The sequence below is a fragment of the Pagrus pagrus genome (assembly GCF_965226575.1).
Source record: "Pagrus pagrus genome assembly, chromosome: 9".
Lineage (NCBI taxonomy): Eukaryota > Metazoa > Chordata > Actinopteri > Spariformes > Sparidae > Pagrus > Pagrus pagrus.
The window spans coordinates 7987690-8007288 of record NC_140193.1 but is presented as its reverse complement, the minus strand read 5'-3'; the positions used below and the strand labels follow the sequence as shown (position 1 = coordinate 8007288).

At 41.1% G+C, this 19599-nt stretch overlaps 1 protein-coding gene and 1 long non-coding RNA gene across 2 annotated transcripts in view; both read left to right on the top strand.

The window, feature by feature from the left end:
* The first annotated feature begins 952 nt into the window (after positions 1-952).
* On the top strand, positions 953-3029 carry LOC311262706. The gene is made up of 3 exons (XR_014623295.1): positions 953-1231; positions 1336-1450; positions 1573-3029. It is a non-coding gene; the product is annotated as an uncharacterized lncRNA (long non-coding RNA).
* A 2040-nt stretch (positions 3030-5069) lies between these two features.
* ramp1 (receptor activity modifying protein 1) overlaps positions 5070-19599 on the top strand; it is a 62674-nt gene continuing 48144 nt past the window's right edge. The window contains exon 1 of the mRNA XM_084361210.1: positions 5070-5632. Within this exon, the coding sequence (XP_084217336.1) occupies positions 5575-5632 (58 nt within the window). The 5' untranslated portion in view covers positions 5070-5574. The remainder of the gene's footprint in view (positions 5633-19599) is intronic.

Sequence of the window (19599 nt, the reverse complement as noted above, 5' to 3'; positions counted from 1 at the left end):
TTAAAGACATGCTCGCTTGCTCGCAGTCATATTTGAACTCGTAAACAAAAATGATTTTTGCAGGAACAAACAGCCTTTTCATGCCAAATTTTCATCTCTTTCAAAATAACACATGAGAGATTTGGCCTCTGCTGCCTCGCAAGTTTCACATGTGAACTAAAATTTAAAATTGAAAGAAAGAAATGTCACACGTGATCTGGACATATTTTTTGTTCACATCTGATTGGCTTTCACCACATTTGAATGTAAATTTCCACATGGGAAATTTACATTTTCGCATGGGAATTACATGGATTACATCCCGGATTATTTTCACATGTGGATTAAAATCTCCACATGTGGTACCACGGCACATACAATCATGTCAACTTTGCTTCTCCACATGTGATTTCCAAATTTTCGTGAGGTGATCCGCCTTTTTTCACAAACAAATGAAAATTTCCACAACTTTACACGTGAATAATCAGGGTTGGGAGTGTTTCTTAAAAATGTATTCCAATATAGTTACTAATTACCCTGTTAAAAAACGTAGTCAGTTATAAAATCCCAATAATATTCACATAAAAGAATATCATCGACTGTTTCCTGTTGTGGAAATTACAGTATAAGTACATTAAAAGTACAAGTACAACTTAAATACTATTTCGAGGTAAGGTTCAGCTACTCTATACTTTGACTCCATTACATTGCAGAGGGAAATGTTATATTTCCCCCCCATTTTACAATTAAGACTTTTTGCAGATTGCAGATTCAGATTATCAACAAGAAACATATATTTTAACATATATGTATTATTGTCACAATAACTCCTTCCTGACACCATATGTTCTGTCTTTTAGTGGCGTGTGCTTGTCATGTTTTGGTTTTGTCTGTGTCCTCTCTCTCTCTCTGCACACCTGCTCATCATCAGTAATCAGCACACCTGCCTGCAATCACCACCTCCCTACAAGAGCCCTGCTGACAGTCTCAGCTGGATCATTGTGCCATTTATGTTGTGTCAGTGTGCCACACTTCTAGCCAAGCTTAGCTGTCGGTTAGGTTGCCTGCCTGCCAGTTTTCCCCTCACACCTGTCCCCACTCTCTCCAGGATCCCCTGCTCACCTGCCCGTCTTGCCAGCTTGTTAAGCCAGCCAGCTCACATCATTGGGATTCCCACAGCAACGGCTGGATTTCCCTCCACCTCAGCTCAAACGCCAACCACCATCTCACCAAAACATGTCTGAGTTAACAGGTTTGAATACTTCTTGCACTATATTATATTACATGCCACAAACTGTTGTGATACTTTGTTAGTAATATCATTCTTTCTTCCAACTTGATGAGATCATTGTACAGCTCCTCAGAGGCACGATGCAGTTTCAAGAGTAACTCCACGCTTCATCCTGAACAACAAGATGGAAGTGTGTTGAACTTCAGACAACACCTGTGACTCACAGGGAGGTGTGGTCAGGTGTGAACCATTACTAGACCTGAGTTATTCCTTGTAATGAGCCCTTTAAGGTGCAGTTTGTAAAATTATCAACAGAATGTGAAGAAGTGACAGTTTTATTATGTCGATGCGTTGTGTTGCAGAGATATCTACTGAAGTTAGCGGCTAACTCCATCCCATCAAGTGGTGTAAACACTCACAGTCCCCTGGCGCTCTGAGCTCGCAGCCCGGACCACTAGCTGCTCTTCTATCTGAGCTGACTTGCTAACGGCAGCTACAGTTAGCAGCAATTAGCAGTTACTCTGGTGATATGATGCCCCTGTTTGTCCTGAGTAAAAACTGCATAGGAGGCCAATTCTTACATATCGCACCTGAATGACCTCTTAATAAGGATAATATGAAATCATGTCAATCTCAATGCTGATGGTAGATTCTCTTCTTTACTACTTTGCCACTTTTATATCATCGACGACCTTCCTCCCTGCTGAGTCACTCTCCCCGTCCTCCTCCTAACCTGCCAAACTTGTTGTTTCCTTCCTTTACATCAGAGCTAACCAAGCGTTTTCTTTTCATCACAGTGCTTCATTTCCTTCTTTTGGTACTTTTTGTTGTTCACGCTCCTATCGTTCTTTTCATCTTGAAGTGAGGTGATTTAATTATCTTTTCAGTTTAATCCCCTCTGCAGTCTGTTTAGCCTTCACTTGTCTTTCATGGTTCAAGTTTCCCTCAAGGTGTGAAGGTTCCTCTCAACTTTATTCCTCTTTTTATCATAGTGAGATTTGCCTCCTCGCTCTGCGGTGTTTCTTCCACAACATTTTTTTTCTGTTTTGTCGTGACTTGCCCACTGGAAGAGGACGATATTCGTTGGTCTTCTCTTGGTCTCGCTGCTCTTTAGTTCCTCGGTGGTTCTGAAAGGCTGTCTTATGATTTTAGCTTTTATTCAGGAAGATCTTCATGGACCTCCTGACATGTTGAGTGTCTGAGTCTGAAGATTTTACACACTGTTTTCTGCTTTATTATTGTCAGAATGATCTGTTATATTCCCTTTCTGGTCCCTGAGTCTTTTGCATCCTCATCACGAGCACAAGAGGAACACAGTCATCTTTTCGATGGCATCTGCAGAGTTACCCAACCCTCAAATAATTATAAACTTTTCCAGACTTCAGTGACACGGACTGATCTGAGCTGTCCTCAGTTTCTTTTTTGCTTTTTACTTTTCAAACACTCTTTGTGAAGCCACCCACTGGTAGTTTTGTTGCCTCTGCGTCATCCACCCTGACCTTAGTTTGTTCCTCCGGCCCTGACTCTTTTTCAGTGGGAGGTGGTTTGACAGGGTTTTCCATCAAGTTATTTGATTTTTTGTGAGTTTTTGTTGTCTGAGAGCAACGACAGATGAGTCATCTTTAGGCCTTTTCATCCAAATGAATGGGCTTCATCACGCTGGGTTCAAAGCAAAGTGCTGCACAACACTTTTTATAAACTTTAAATGGCACAGGAATTTTATATTAGTTTTTTAAATAAAGGTCAAATACTCAAGATAATTAGAGTATGGTGTTTATATTTTAATGGGAAACAAATATTGCATACATTCAATGACGTTCTTGTTCTTGTTGAATCTGCATTTTTATATCAATTAAGTGTGCAATTTTTTTTTATTAATTTCATTTGTGTGTATGTTAAAGTTTAAAAATGTGGATGGGCAACAAGTTTAATGCAAACAAAGTAATAATTTTCTACTTCTTGGACGTGCTTGAATGATCCAAAGAAAGCCTTCCTCCACCCGAGTCAGTCATACCTGTAACTTCTTGTGGAGATCACAAAGATTTAAAAAAAATGTCTGAATGTCAGAATTTTGCAAGAGACATCTTTAATATTTCCAGTATAAATTCTTGGGTTTGAATGTTTGTAGCTTCAGTAAAGAGTTGGAACAAGCTGATACATAATAAAACAGATTAAATCAGTAGAGGACGGAATTTAATTTTCAGCAGCGAGGACTCTACTGAGAGATTTTGTGATGGAGGGACGTCTGCCCCAAACGACAGCAAGATTAATCTCCCCCAATGGAGTCCATACACTGGAGGTGCTGCTGGCGGCGGCTGATGACTCTGCTGAGACAGAGAGAATGATAAAGGTGATGAAACCTGCTGAAACTGGTAATTTTGTAGAGCCTGGCAGGTGATGGGGAGGTGGAGGGGGCAGGCAAAACCGCAGCATGAGCTAATGAACTAATGGCAGAGAGAATCATATTTAATAAGAAGGCAGCAAGATGACAGGCTAGCAGTCCAGGTGTGTCTCTGTGCTACTCGATAGATGTGACCGGCTGATGTGAACAGCTATTATCTCAAGTGACATCCTCAGATAATGACTGGAAATTATGCGTGAGAGGAATGAATGACAGGATGGGACAAGGAGTGAGCTGAAAGGCCAAAGCATGCATTAAGATCAGTCTTCCTGACTGAGCTTGTGCTCCAGCTCCATTTGTAATAGTGTCACACAAACAGAGAAAAAAGTGAATTTTCCGATGCTGAATCAACTTAAGAGGGCAAATAAGAGGAAAAGTGGATTTTAAGACGTTAACCGTGGACTCAAAATGAAACGCACCATATTGCGGATACAAATGTCTGGTTTGCTGCAGTAAAATGTAGTGAAGGGAAGTATTTGATTATATATTTTTTTTCCCTCTCATCGTAAATCACTTTGAACTGGGAATGATTTTCAGTGTTGCTTTCAAAGGCTGAAAAAATCAAATAAACAACATAAATATTTGAACAATGGGACAAAGTTATTGGGTCCTTACAGTCTGCTCAAGAGGGAGAGAAACACCCCAGACTCCCTCATAAAATCACTCAATTTTGTGAGTTGTTGAGTTAGGGGAAACTTCATAAACTTTATGAAGTGCTGTTTCTGTCAAATTCTTGATTATTTGGGCCTTCTTGTAAATTCGGCATATGTTATAGCCTTGTTTTAATGGGTGCTGCAGCCCCCTCAGCACCCCTAGTTCCTGCATCCATGGTTGTTTGTTTGTGATGTTTTAGTCTTTTTCTTTGATATATGTGAGATCTTGCAGCCTTACAATAAAGTCTAAAAAAGGATGCCAAACATCAACCTACTGGGGAGGATCCTGCGCTGTAACGCCTCAGTTGACCACTAGATGGAGGTGTCGCGCAGCTCTGTAAACATACTGCAGCTGTCAGATCCACAGCACAGGTGGACCTACTACATTCCCACTTTTCTAAAGTCACATCTGATGCATAGTCTCCTTTTAATATTATGTGGATTAAGGAAATGAAGTGTCCCCAGAAGTTGTTTGTGGATCTGAAGAACAGTTTTTTTGATAACTGAAAGCTTCAAATGTGTTTTTATCTTCTATGGAAACACAGAAATGTCTAAAAGGAATCTGTGGTCATCATATTTCAGATGCTGTCACAACGATGTCCAGGTTACTTCCGCCTACATTCAATTTACTTCTGTTTGTTTGTCCAGTTTATTAATGTATGAGGTGTTTTGTCATAGGCTGCCTCTGCCGCTGGTTTGTATCCGATTAACCAATGGAAAAGTACCAAAAGGAATCCCGTGCCTCCTCCCTCGTCCAAAACTCACCCTCACCTCCCCTCCCCTCCTCTGTAATTGCAGAGTTTGGGTCTGTCCCGCGTCACCCACATCCTCCCGTGTCCTCCCCGGGAGGAGCAGTGAACCCTGACGGTCCCTCAGCTCAGCTCCGCGGGTCCCAGCTGGTGCGTCCCGTTGCGCACAGCGCAGTTCCCTCCAACACTGCGCGCTCCGGATTTCTCCCTAAAAACCCTCAGGACGGCTGCTGGGAGAGACAGCTCCAACTTTACGATGTGTGATGTGTGGCTGACAGCGCGTCGGTGACAGGAAGACTCGGGGGAGTTCAGGTTGAGCAGGAGCGAGGACGAGTCTTGGCTCCCCCCCCACCCTCACCCTCACCCTCCACCCTCCTCAACCGGAGCAGTTTGCGCAAGGTGTTGCAGGAGAAGCTTCAGCTGTGGCTGAGTGAACGGACCCCCGCAGTGCATGGATTTGTTGTGATGTTACCTGTTCACTCTTTGAGCTCTTGTTAGCTGCTCTCTCCTTTCACTCCTCCTGCCAAACTTCAGTCAGTGGATCATTTTGAGGGCGACAGGATGGGATCGCAGACCGGAGCAGCTCTGCAGAAACAGACGCTCCTGTGGTTCATCATAGGTGAGTCTCAGTGTGTGTGTGGCTGCACGGATGTGTGTCAGAAGTCATTATTTAGTCTTCATGTTTGGCAACTATAAGACAAATAATCAGACGTGACGACACAGAATCAGCTCGGGTCACGTCTGCTCTTCACGTTTTCGACCACTTTCCTTCACATCTAGAGCCAAAGAGAGGGGAATCCCCACAACACGTGGATTTTTAAGCCTTATGAGTGAATTTCGGTTTAAAACAAGTTTGATGTTCAATACAACACAAAAAATGTGTACAATAAAATGCAATATTCTCACTGGAGCTCTGTTTTTTGGGGATGATGATCATATTAAAGGGGCACTATGTAGTTTTGGAGAAGAAAACCAAACTCAGAATTTTAATATTTATGATATAAAAGTATAAATTTAAATTTATTAATGTATATATCATTTATTGTGTTCCGTAACTGAATAAACAAGCTGTTCTCAGAGGAAAATAAGGTCCCCAGAACACTGTTTGAAGCTAGAAAGGTGGCAGGGTCCGCCACATATAAACAAAGTAAAACAGTATGAAACTGTGTTGTCCTTTAAGGTCGGTTTGTTTTATTCAATATATTCAGTCATGAAAACAAACAAAGAGAGTTTGATTGTTTAGTTTGTTCAGGCATAAAGAAAAAAATCAGTTGATGAACATCTTTCTCTTCTGATTAAAATGTCTTCCCCAAAACTACAGAATGCACCTTTAAGTTCAAGCTGATATGAGGCTTCTGTCAGAGTCATGAGGGCAAATCAGGTTGGTACTTTCAGAAGTTGCAGCCTTTTTATAATAACATTTCCAGCTGTGTTTTGTTGAGTAGGTTGATTTTTACATTGTCTCCAAGTGGCCCAAAAAGTTCAAACTCAGAAGTTTAATATTTACAGTGTTAATGAGGTAATAAAATACTCTATATTTATTTTCTTCCATAACTGAATAAACAAGCTGTTCTCAGAGGGAAATAAGGTCCACAGATCAGTGTTTGAAGCTGGAAGTTTGAAGCATCCGGCAAATCTAAACAAAGTTAATCTGTATTGTCCTTTAATGTCAGTTTGTTTGTTCAGTTTATTCAGTCACAAGAACAAAGACGGTTTGTTTATTTAGTTTAGCCATAAAACAAATCTCTTCTTAATAAAAATTCTTTCCCAAACCTACAAAGTGCACCTTTTAATACAATTACTGTGTCCCAAAAAAACAGAGCTTCAGTGAGAATATTGCATTTTCTTTGGTTGTACAGAAGATAAAACTTGTTTTTGAGCAAAATTCACTCATCTGGCTCAAAACTTTAATGTGTATTGTTGGGATTCTCCTCTCTTTTTGGCTCGAGATGTGAAGGAAAGAAGTCCTAGTTAATAAAACCTTTCAAAACTACATTGCATCGTCGTCATCAAAATACTTTGAGGTCATATTTTGTCTAGCCGGTGGGTTTTTTTATGATCCGATATCAGATTTATTACAGGTTTAGTGGTGGTTCCTGTCACACTGTGTGGTGAAGTGCAAGCAAGGTAATCTTTGTTTAAACTGGAGATGAGCAGCAGGACAGATGGGAAGCTACAGTCAGAGAGAGTTCACATACTGAGACACTTCTTTAAACAGAAATCTATAAATCTATATGACGGTACCGAGAGAAAGTTGGAAGTCTTTGGTCGTTAATCTGTACAGCCAAGACGGATTTGTTCAGCTGTGCTTTACTGAGTTAAAGGTCAAATAATGACTCGCTGGGTTTCCCAATTCGTCAAGAAGTGACGCTTTGGGACGGCGGCCGACCCGTCCTACACTCAAAAAACAACTTTTCTTACAAACAGGACCTTAAATCAATTGTTTGATTGGTTACATGTGTGTCTATGGATACCCTGTTTGGAAGAGTATTATCTCTTTATCTGAATGTGAAGACAAACCATCTAATTTGCTTTAAACTGCATTTATAATTCTTAAAAAAAAACATCCATTAAACACCACCCACACACTTCATCTCTAACCTGAAAAGTTAACTTTTTTTATTATAATATTTTCTCTCTTTTTTTTTAAGTAGGAGATCCGTCCAAAGTAACCAGCTCAGTTGCTTTTATTGACTTATTTTAGCATCTTGAGTTGGCAAAATGAAAATAAGTTCAAACTCTCTCGTCTTGGAAGATTTAGGTGGTTCCACTGAACATGCATCTGATTTAATGAAGATGGAAAGTCCAGAGGTCAAACTCACTCTGAAGTTTTCCTCATCTCTTCATTGTGCAGAACAAGTGAGGAGGTGGAAACCATCAGGTTACACTTTTAATAGGAAGATAACAACTGCTCATTATTTCTGTACAGAAGGAAGTGCTGTGACACTCAGATAACCTGATCCTGCTGCAGCGTGTTTAAGTTAATCAGTTGGACAGGTGGGTGTATGAGCGCCCCTCTCATCGGAGTGGCAGCAATTGTGCAATTATGTAGTTTTATCAGGTTGTTATCAGGTCAGTGCAATCACGCTGACTTTATACAGTAGATACTGAGATATCAGGCATGTTGACTCAGTTGGGAGGTTTATGAAAAAGTCAAATATATGTGTGTCACAGTAACCTCTGTCTTTCAGTCTGGGAAACAACTACAGAAAAAAGGGTCTGTTTGCAGCTGTCAGCACGAGCTGCTTGAGGGATATATCTGATTGGAGTTAAACCAGATACATTTTGGGGTTGGCCCGTCGACCCAGTTATTAAGGCGCTGACCGTGAACCTTTGTTAAACGTCGTACACCTTTCTCTCCCCTCTTTTACTGTCAAATGCTAACGATTAGTTTGGGATATTGGGATATGGGTGCATGCTGTATCCCAATATCCTTAACTCATTTTGAGTAGCTGTACGTCCAATAAACGCATACAATGTCAGAAATTCTTAAAATAGGTTCTGTTGTGCTTTTTGCTGAGCATGCAGTGCAAATTTATTCCTACAAGCAAAAATGAAATCATGCTTGAGGTCTTTCCAGTGTCCGTCGATAAAAGAAGTTGCTGACACGTCAAATGAAAGGTGAACTTTGCTCGTCCACAGGAGAACGAATATCTATTTTGCTTAAGGTTAAGACTGTGTACTAGTGGAACAACTATTTGGTGGTGACTTTTACAGCAGCTGCTTTAACGCTGATTAGCATTAGCTTCACAGATTGGCAGCTCAGACTTCTCCACACAGCTTTTGGATCTTGGACATGTTAGTTCAGGGCTCAGACGTTGATGGCCGGCTGTCCGTCACTCACTCAATAACTATGAGCTATGAGGGAGGCAACCACCATTCCGACATAACGCCATTCCGACATTAGGCCCTAATTGTCGGAATTGCAACACTTAAAACTTTAATGAAACATCCCATCATTCCGACATTTTTTGCCTCCTAAGGTCGGAATGGTGGTACTTATTTCTTTTTTAAATGTCTTGCCATTCCGACACATCTTTTAAAAGGGTTAGGGTTGCGGATTATGGTAAAACTTTGTCGGAATGCCGGGACGTTCGCATGTCGGAATGTCGGACTTTTGGGATGTCGGAATTTTGGTATGTCGGAATGCCAGCATGTAACCGAGCTATGAGCTAACTGCTAGCTGCAAGATGCTAACTACCTTTCTGAAAATTATGTGATATGACCGGCAGGTTTAATGACTAATAACTTACCATCTTTTGATTCTTTTGAATAACACAATAATGCAGGGTGCTGCTTCTCTTTCAAGGAAACAGTCTTCGGTTGACGAAAACAGTAATTAGCATTAGCGGAATTAGCATTAATAAGGAACTGCTGTGCCATAGTTTCATTTAACATTTGACATGTTGTTAAGACAGTTGAAAACACTGCTCTTGCGATATGAACATTTAACTCTTCTAAATCACAATTTTTATTTGGATTTCTCCAATTTGGATTAATTGTATAACTTCTGCTGTAGCTGTGTGTGCACGGTTGAACAGCACAAAGCATCATACATGAGTGAGATTCAGTGTGTAACCGATGTCATTGCTGCTTCAGACTATACTGAGGTTGCTGATTGATTCAGGTGCTTTTAGCGCTGGAGTTCCCCTCACTGCTGACTGAGAGCACTGTTTGTCAGCTCGGCCTCTGATCCGTAGTGCGTTACTTCCTCTTACTTCAAGACTGCCAAAAAAAACAGAAACAATCGTGATGTTTCATCATTCATTACAAGTATTCACTTAAGGCTGAGTTATTCTTTGTCCCATTGGTCATTTCACAAAGGCTGAAGTAGCAGCGACTGTCAGCACAGTAAAGGTGTGTCTACAAATAAAGGAAAGTGTAATACTGTTCTTTGTTTAGCTGCACCTTGCTGTTAAAGGGGCTCTATGTAGTTCTGGAGGAGAATTGTTTTAATATTAACAATAATAATGAGGTACTAATACAAACATAATTTTTCCCATAACTGAATAAACAAGCTGTTCTCAGAGGAAAATAAGGTCCCCAGAACAGTTTGAAGCTGGAAAGGCGGCAGGGTCCGCCACATATAAACAAAGTAAAACAGTATGAAATTGTGTTCATTTATTCAGTTTATTTAATCATGAAAATGAAGAGTTTTCTCCTTTGATTAAAAATTATTTCCCAAAACTACAAAACTGCACCTTTTTAATATGATTCTTGTGTCTCCAATAAACAGAGCTTCAGTGAGAATATTGCATTTTCTTTGGTTGTATGGTTGTTTTTGACCAAAATTCACTCATTTGGCTTAAAAATGTAATATGTATTGTTGGGGCTCCTCTCTTTTTGGCTCTAGATGTGAAGGAATGAAGTGGAAAACTTAGTTAATATAACCTTTTCATAACTACATCTCCTCTTCGACATTAAAATACTTCTGATATCGGCATATTTTGTCGTTATCTAGCCGGTGAGTATTTTTTATGATGTGATATCAGATTGATTACAGGTTTAGTGGTGGTTCCTGTCAAACTATGTGGTGAAGTGCAAACACGGTAATCTTTGTTTAAACTGGAGATGAGCAGCAGGACAGATGGGAAGCTACAGTCAGGGGAGTGAATGTGAGGGAGTTCACATACTGAGACACTTCTTTTATAATATAAGATCTTAGAGCTGTGGCTGAATGTTATTAGAGGATTATGAGGCTATGGTGATTTTGTTGTTAGTTTTTCTTTCTTTCTCTTGCGGTGTGTTCACGGCATGTTTATTAGGCTACTATATCATCTATCATCAATAAATGTTTTGTGAAGCATCAGTGGAAAAGTTTGCATATGCAAAACATACAGAAGCTCATTCAGACTGTGGTCTATCTGATATCGATGTGTTGGTTTTGGTCCTAGAGCTTCAAAATTGTAAGTGCTGTATCGTAGGCAGCTGGACTTGTTTCAGTTTCTTGAGCTTCATAATGTTGTTCCAGCACCATCATTTCAACTTAACTTAAGGGAAAAAGTGACGGAAACGGGATCTTTGAAATTGGAGCGAGCTGTTGTGGCTGAGTGGGCTTCATATAGGACTTTCAATCAGGAGACTGGATATTGAGTCTGGCTTGGAAAATAAGGAGTGAACTGAAGAATCCCACATATGTCACTTTTTGGTCAGGTTTAGGCAACAAATATACTCGGTTAGGCTTAGGAAAGGATGGTTTGGGTTAAAATAGACCCTTTCACAATGTCAGACATGTGTTAGAAAGGAAGCTAAGCTAAGCTTAGCTAAGCTATGTCATTACAAAAACGTGATCAGTCAGTTGCAATGATGGTTGTGGAGCAACATTAATTATGATGTTCTGGGAGCTGCAACAGGGCTGAACTGAAAACTGCGAATTGAATGAGCAAAGTAATAATTTCCACCTCTAGTCCACTGGATCCACAAATGAAGCAGATGTAATGAGAGTCTGAGAGCGCTGGACGTGATTCCCCTTCATTATGCATCGCCAACTACTACAGAAGGTATGATAAGACCACTCAGCTGATAAAGACACATCTGTCTCTCTGCTCTCCAGAACATGTAATTTTATACTTATGAAAGACATTCAGCTGACTTGGGTTCATTCCTCGACCTCCAACACCACTGCTGACCACTAAATGCTTTACCTATCGCTGAACTGTAATGCGAGTCTCAAACACTAACCCCCAAATCAGACCATTAACATCGCGGAGTCCTGAAAAATGTTTTCGGTATCCTCTTACACTGTTTTGTAATAACTTGTTTCAGACTTCTCATTGTTTATGAAGAAAAGGGAAATTAACTCACAAAAACACCAAACTGCTGCTTGCTCTCCAACAAAAAGTGTTCAGGCGAGCTTCCTCTGCTCTTTGCCCTTTGTTTCCTGTTACAAAGGCTCCGTGTAGGTGTGCTGTGTTTACTGAAAGACAAAGTTATGACTCATCGCAGTGGCACCAGGTTGCCTCGTTACTGTTTCACCACATCCCTGTCCAAAAGTTTTGCTCTAAAAAAATCATATTTTTTTTTTTACATCCCAAGATCCCTAAATAATTATCCCTCATTCAGGCGGTTCATTTATCCTTGCAGGATCCATTTATTATGTCAGTCTAACAGGCACTTTTTAAGATCGACGGCAGGCTTTAATCAAGAGCTCAGAGCTGATATCAATCAAAAGAAAATGCACCGTTTAAGTCGTCATTTGTGCCACGACAGAAGCCATTTTTACCTTTTCTTTCCTGGTAATTTTTTTGGCCAGCGACTACAGGACGGATAAAGGGAGAGGACTCTGTGCTCTTTCCCATAGGTATGAAGGGATTGGCACAGAGAGGCACGCTAATCCTCTTTTCCCTGACATGATCGTCTTTCATCTGTCGGCTCAGGATTCAATATGAATTCATTTGAAATATTTCACACGGGCACACATGCTACTCACCAGACAGCAGTGAAATGACCAAAGGGAAATACTCTGTGGAGCAGCTCCGGGGAAAACATCTGGGGATCCTGACAGTTTGACTGAATGTCCTGTAAGCAATCAGGGTGGTTCATGTAGGGTACTCTAACTAAAGTCTGAGACTCAGAGTGGGTCGTGAGACGACGTCTGGTATGTCAGTGTAAGTGGTCTGTCTCTTTGTTTTAATACGTCCTGGTCTTGGGCGAGCTTTTAATCAATTCCTCTTCCATAATGAGAAAAGTTATTAAAAGAAAAGCTCGAGTTAATTAATTTTTGTTTCAGTGGCTGCGTTCAGGATCAACCAAGCTTCCAGCAGGAAATGCAGCTGATTTAGATTTAGATTTAGCTTCTTGCAAATCTGCCTCAATAAAATACTCCCACACCTGATGTACACTGATAGTTACAAGCCTCATCCTCCCGTCCATACTGGCCATGTGGAGTCCAGGCAACAAACCAACATGTGAGGATGGAGACGTACCTCACTTCACTGCTACTCAACAAAACACTGCTGGAGAAGTAATTGTTAAAAGGCTGTTTAAACTTAAAGGTGCAGTATGTAGTTTGGGGGAAGACATTTTAGTCAGAAGAGAAAGATCTTCATCGACTAAATAAATAAACAAACTGTCTTTGTTTTCATGACTGAATGAACTGAATAAACTAACTGACCTTAAAGGACAACACAGTTTCATACTGTTTTACTTTGTTTATATGTGGCAGACCCTGCCACCTTTCTAGCTTCAAACAGTGGCCTGGAGACCTTATTTTCCTCCAAGAACAGCTTGTTTATTCAGTTATGGGAAAAAAACAGTATTTCTGAATTTGTATTATCACCTCATTAATGTTGTAAATATTCAAATTCTTCTCAGAAAGTTTGAATTTCTTCTCCAAAATCTCGCAGAGCCCCTTTAAACTTTCTGGGCCACAACAGCTGCTCAGCTCCTTCAGGCCAATTGTGAATTGTGATACTTTGTCTGAATAAGATTGACCTCCCTGGGCTTGAAAGTCAATAAAGTGAGCAAACAGTAGCTTAAACGTCGACACGGAACAATATTAGCACTCATTTGGAGTCGTGTTTTAACTCCTTTTAGCTCTGTTTTGGTCTCCACCAACTCTTGAAGGAAATTTCTGGCTCTTTAACTGCTAAATGCTCCTCTATATGTTTCCAAGCTAGAAATCTGAAGGCAATAGAAGGCAGTTGGCTGCCTGCTGTGGATAAGGATAATGTTTGTTAACAAATCATCAAGGACTTTAGCTTTTGCCCCCAATTTCTGATTGTGTTGTCCAGTGCTATTCAATTAAAATCAAAGAGGAAAGAAAAAATTCGAAGAGAAAATGACCCCAATCAACAGTCTCGAACATCATAATGTCTAAATTGTTATATAAATCAGTGCCATATTTACTGAAGCACACTAGTAATGCTCGTAATCAATGCCTGTATTTAGTCCACAAGTGACTGCTAAATCAAACAATTGTACAATTAGTACAATTAAAAAATTAATTTCAGTTTTTAATTTGAACTGGAGGGAGTACTCAAACATAAATGATCTTTTCTGATTTCACATATATGAATAAGGGCTGCAATCTAAAAACATACATAAGAGATATTGGTTGAAATAGAAATGTAATAATTCTCAATATTTCATTAGAGCTTGGGTATTGAATATGTCTTACAGCTGGTGAGGTGAGGAGGGAAGATTGACCTGACAGGGACCAGTAATGTTTTCAACATACTTGTGACAACAAAGTAATTTATTAAAATGAAAAAATCTAACCTATCCTTCAACTTATGTTTTTGTACTCCCAATGTTTTTACTCAGCATGAAAAGTCAAGAGCAGGAGACGAGAAACAGGCCTCCTGATGATGAACTGCTGCATATTTGTTGAAGAGATAAGCGTTTGTTGCATCAGTGTGGAAAGATTCAACTGTTTATTAAAAAAGCTACTTTGCCGTTAGTTTTTTGGCTGACATCCTGCAGCACCAGCAGGCATGGATGTTTGACAACAGAGTGCGGGGAGAGAGGCTGAGAGAGCGGTTGACCCCCCCTCCACTGCTCACAGATACATTTTGTGAGTCTGTGATGTCGGCACCAGAGATAATAATGTTAATTTCCGTCAGGTTTCTGCCCCCAGTTAAGCTCTCGTCTATGCAGATAACATGTATTTTTATAACAAAAAAAGCAGCAGCTCTTGCTGCCGCTTTCTGGTGTGAAGGACTCGAGGGGACGTTTTTAAAGTCTCTATAAATCAGTAGAGAGACACAGTGAGAGGGAGAGAGAGAGAGAGAGAGAGCGAGGACAATGACAGGAAGAAGGCAGTCTAACAAGACAGAGAGAGATAAATGAGGTAGGTGGGGCTGGATAGTGAAAGTTTTAATAGCGCTGATATATATGTGCGTCTGTTTGCTTTGTGGTGTGTTTCCGCCTGTGTGTGTGTGTTTATGTGCATCCTGTGTGCCCCGACCCGCCCACCGGACTTTGCCTAATTAGATGTGATGAGATGAGGAAACAAACCTAACAAATGGAGCCGTGCCTCCTTTTGATTGAGCTGTTTTTCACGTTCAACATTAGATAACTTCCCCTGTAGACTTCCCCTCCGCAAGTCTCTTTTGCATCTGTCGCCGCTTTCTCACTGAGCTTTCCTAACAGGGGGAGCTAAATACAGACACCGACAACAAAATAACAACAGCGGAAGGTCAGATATTGTCCCAAAGGTCATGCTTCTCCACTTCGCAGAGGGGTTTCAGCTTTTTTTAAATCTGCCCGTAGAGCGGTGAGCTGCGGCAGAAGCAGTTTGCTGCACTCCGATCAATATGTGCTCGCCGATGAAAGAATCCTGTCCAAGTTTCTTTCTTCGATGATCCCATTTCATACTGTTTTGAGAGGATTAGTGAGCCCAAAGACTCAGAGAAGTGAAGAACTCACAGAAACCGGTTTGTCTCCAGTTATGTGGAAAGAGAAAATTTAAGTGGTGCTGAGAGTGTGTGTGATATCAACCGTCTGTGAACAACTGCTCCTAATTAGTTGTAGATCTTTGGTAATGCTCGGGGATGTCAACTGTCTCTCTTGTCACAGTGTCTAAATTGTGTGTGTGTGTGTGTGTGTGTGTGTGTGTGTGTGTACGCTTATGTATTTATTTATTTATCCCCATTAGCCACTACCAACGTACTCTCCCTTGGTTCCACACAGTGCACAATCTACTTAGCTCAAGTATTGTGGCCCACTCGCTGAACTTACTGTTGATTTCGTACCTCCAGTGAATAGTTTTATATGTTGACTGCAAACTTTTCCCTCATGAATTAATTATTCCTTCAGTATCAACTACAGAATGGTTCAGGTATTCAGTAATTTCTCAATTAAAATGCCTATGTGGAGACGCAACAGTTTCCTGATAATTCATTCAGCAGACGTGGAGCAACATTAGCATTCATGTTGTGTTGAGTTCACCTGATGAATGCAAATCCAATATTCACTTTCCTTTGTAGCGCTCGAGTAACTCCACAGAGAAATATCCAGTTTTTTAGCAGCCAAATGCTCCAAATGTTCACCAGCTAGCCGTTAGCTTTTTCTGTCTGCTTTTGGTTGCTGTGCAGGTTTTTTTTTTTTTTTACATTTCTGAAAAAAGCTGTGTACTATGTCTGGAAATATTGCTGAGAGCGGTGAGACTAAAACCAAAACAGCTGAAAGAAGCTTCAAACCCGTAACAGCAGATTTGGCTGATGTCTGACCTTCATCATACGGTCACTGTTTTGTTGGGTTTAGGCAAGAAAACTACTTGGTTAGGTTTAGGAAAACATGGATTGGGTTAAAGTAACTATGTGACTTCTGTCCTCTTCAGAAAAAGCTTCTCGCTGATGGTCTTGTTTGCTTCGTAGGTGGTATAGAGGCATCAAAATTAAACCGACTGTTTCATAACCAGTTTAAAGATCCTTGTAGGACGTTTAGCTAAAATTAATAGCCTCATAACTATATTAGTATTTTAATTATTATGGTCAACAAAAGAGCGAGCTGATCTTTCACAGTTGTAATGTTTCTTAATGAATCTGACCACAAAGATCCAGCATCCGTATACTAATCCATACATTTACTGGCACCCAGTTGGTACTCATTGACCAACTGTTTTAGCTGTAATGTATAATTAATGCCTGCTACTCCACCCTTTCTACCCACATAGCAGTGTTCTTATTTTTCCTTTATAAGAATTGAACCAGAAACCGTGAGCATAACTCCCCCGTGTCCTCTGAACCCAAGACATCAGCCCCCTCATTGAGACCCGGAGAGCAGATTTTACAGTCCATTTATCCAGGCCGCTGCTCTCATACATTACATTTAACCTTACGTAACAGCGACATAGCGAGCCTGTCGCGGTGGTTCACTCAACCAGTGCATCAGGCTGGAATTTTCTTTTGAAGAATTTTTTTTTTTTCCTCTTATTGCCATTTCTGCTTCAACAGAAAGTACAACGCCGACACGTCAAAGTGCGCCCACAACATCCAGAGCTCGTGACACGCAGTCATGTACAGACCGCAAAAAGCCTGAAAGGGATTTTCTCCAAACATTTATCCAAGCAGACTGGTCAAATAGTAACACATTGGTATTTATAGCAATGACCTGAGGGAAGAGTGGCTGAGGCATGGAGACGTGTGCGTAATGCTGGAAGTCGGGGAGCTGCCTCTCGCAGCCGCAGTCTTGTACCGCTGACCGCGGAGCTGCTCAGCTGGAGCAGTTTGTGGCTTCTGGGCTACAGTACAGGACAGCGGGAGGCTCGCTCACTTCTAACTCTGGACTGCATGTGACTGTAGAATCAGCATTTCTAGTTCCAGTACCTGCTGGGAACACAGAAGAGGGTCGAATTATTCAGAGACAGATATTATTCCCACAGCCTTTTTAAATCCAAGAAGAGCTTGGACTGTGGATGATTCTGCTGAATGTTGGCAGTGGATATAAACTGTGACTCTGAGGGGCTGCTGGTCCAACTTTGACGTAATTTCCGGTGATACTGAACAGTTTTATTATATTTAACATGGTATTCTGTAGGTTCCCAGTTAATAAAAGGTACTATTTAGCCCACTTTGTACTAGAGAATACTGAGATGTTACTTATCACCATTCAGCCTTAAAATACAGATGTTTCATCCATATCACCAAACTAGTAGAAACCAGTGGCTGAATTTTGTTTTGTAAATATAATAGGTTGACATTCCTGAGAACTTTGGTGAAATTGGATTCACAGTATGCTGCTTGTGTTGGATTAGGTGCTCTGAGGTGTGATTGCTTGAAAGGCCTCGCTCAGTCAATCTTCCAACGGTTTAATAGGTTTTAAATAATAAATATTCTATTTCAGGCTGAGGATTTCTGGTGGTATTCAGTCTGCGTACAGATCATTTTAGATCAGGGATTTGAACTAGTGACCTTCAGTTCCTCTGTTCTGTGATACTGACTTCAGGTTCAGCACCATTTTGGATACGATTTTCACAGCTTGTTTATCCCCTGTTGGCAATTTATGTAGGATTTTCTGTATATGTTTCAAATGGTCTGTTACAGCGTTGGTAACACACTGGAGCTCTGATGAACTGCCTTCAGTCAGCATTTTTTAATAATTCCTCTCTCCGCTGCTTGTGATGCGTAACTTACCAATTTACTGGAGGGGACTCGGTACTAAATTGAGCGAGGCAGCGCAGAAAATCCCAAATTGGACTAAATGAAAGCATCTGGTTTTGTCCATTTGAATTAGAATTGCTGTTAATTTGCCAGGCATGGATTTAAACACAAACATTTGTAGCAGAAGAGGAAGCAGAAACAGATAAGCTCCTAATAAATCCCCGTTTAGATCACATCAGTCATGCTTTGTATCTTGTATCAGTCAGCCAGTGCAAAGAGGAGTCAAATCCGGGGGGGTTTACTGTTAACTCTCCCTGTGTCAGCGTTCAAACCGAGATGGATCTGAGCAGCGGCTTCAGGAACACATTTGGGTGTAATCTCCTCACTGTAGCCGTGGGTAGATCCGGACAAATAGCCCACCGCTCCACACTGATTACCTCGTTTTACGGCTCATGTGTCTGTGACCGTCCTGCCTCTTGCATTACTTTGACCTCAGGTAACTGAGGCGCTGCATCACCTTCACGGGGCTTTTTACTGCTCGGCCCGACACATGCTGTAAAATGTTCACCTCGTATGGAAATTATGGGATGAATAAAAGCACTCATCCTCTCCCTCCACCGCGCTCTGTCAAATTGATCTGGCAGGAATATCAGCTGTAACCAAGTTAACATCACTTAAAAAGGAAAGTTCTTCCTTTCTGTCTCTCTCTCATCTCTCTCTCTTTATCTCATATTCCTAATTAGCAGTGAAAGAGGTGAATATCCCCTTGGCTCTTCTTTATCGCCACAGCTCTCCTCTGCTTCCCTCTCTCTCCGCATTAACCTGTTTTATAGCTGGTCACGATTGGTGTGCGCTTACGCAATTGTGTGTGTTTGTTTATGCTTGTGTGGTATGCGTGTGTGCACTGGCAGAGCAGTAACCCAGTTTTCACTGTCACGCCTCAGCAACTAATGAGCAGCGTCCAGGCACTGCTAGTTAGTGAGGCATGCGTGCATGTGCATGTGTAATACTGTGTGTGTGTGTGTGTGTGTGTGTGTGTGTGTGTGTGTGTTTGTGGCACATGCTGTGGTTTCCACTACCAAGGTGCTGAAGTGCTTGTCAGCTCCATGGCGGCTGGATAATTGCTAATGGCTCTTCCACTGCGGACAGGGCGCGCACACTTACATACACAGACGATCCACACACCAAAAATATGCGGTCATACTTGACACCCGCTCTCAGACAATGGGAGACAGTCTCACGTAACTTACATACGCAAAACACAAAGGAATTAGAGCACATGGTCTCACACATACCCTGTACGTGTGAACACAGTCGTGTGAAGCACTGAGTGAGTCAGACATGCTCTCCATGTCGTAAGATTGCCCTTGAGCAAGACACTCAATGCTCAGTTGATGTCAAGGGAAGATGTGGTTGTGTCTCTACACACACAGCTGTGTTCATTAAAATAAGCTCAGTGGAAGGAATACAATATATATAACAATGGAGGAAATAGAAGGGGGAGGTAGTAAAATACCAATCCTGTGGTTCTGGTGTGGATCCA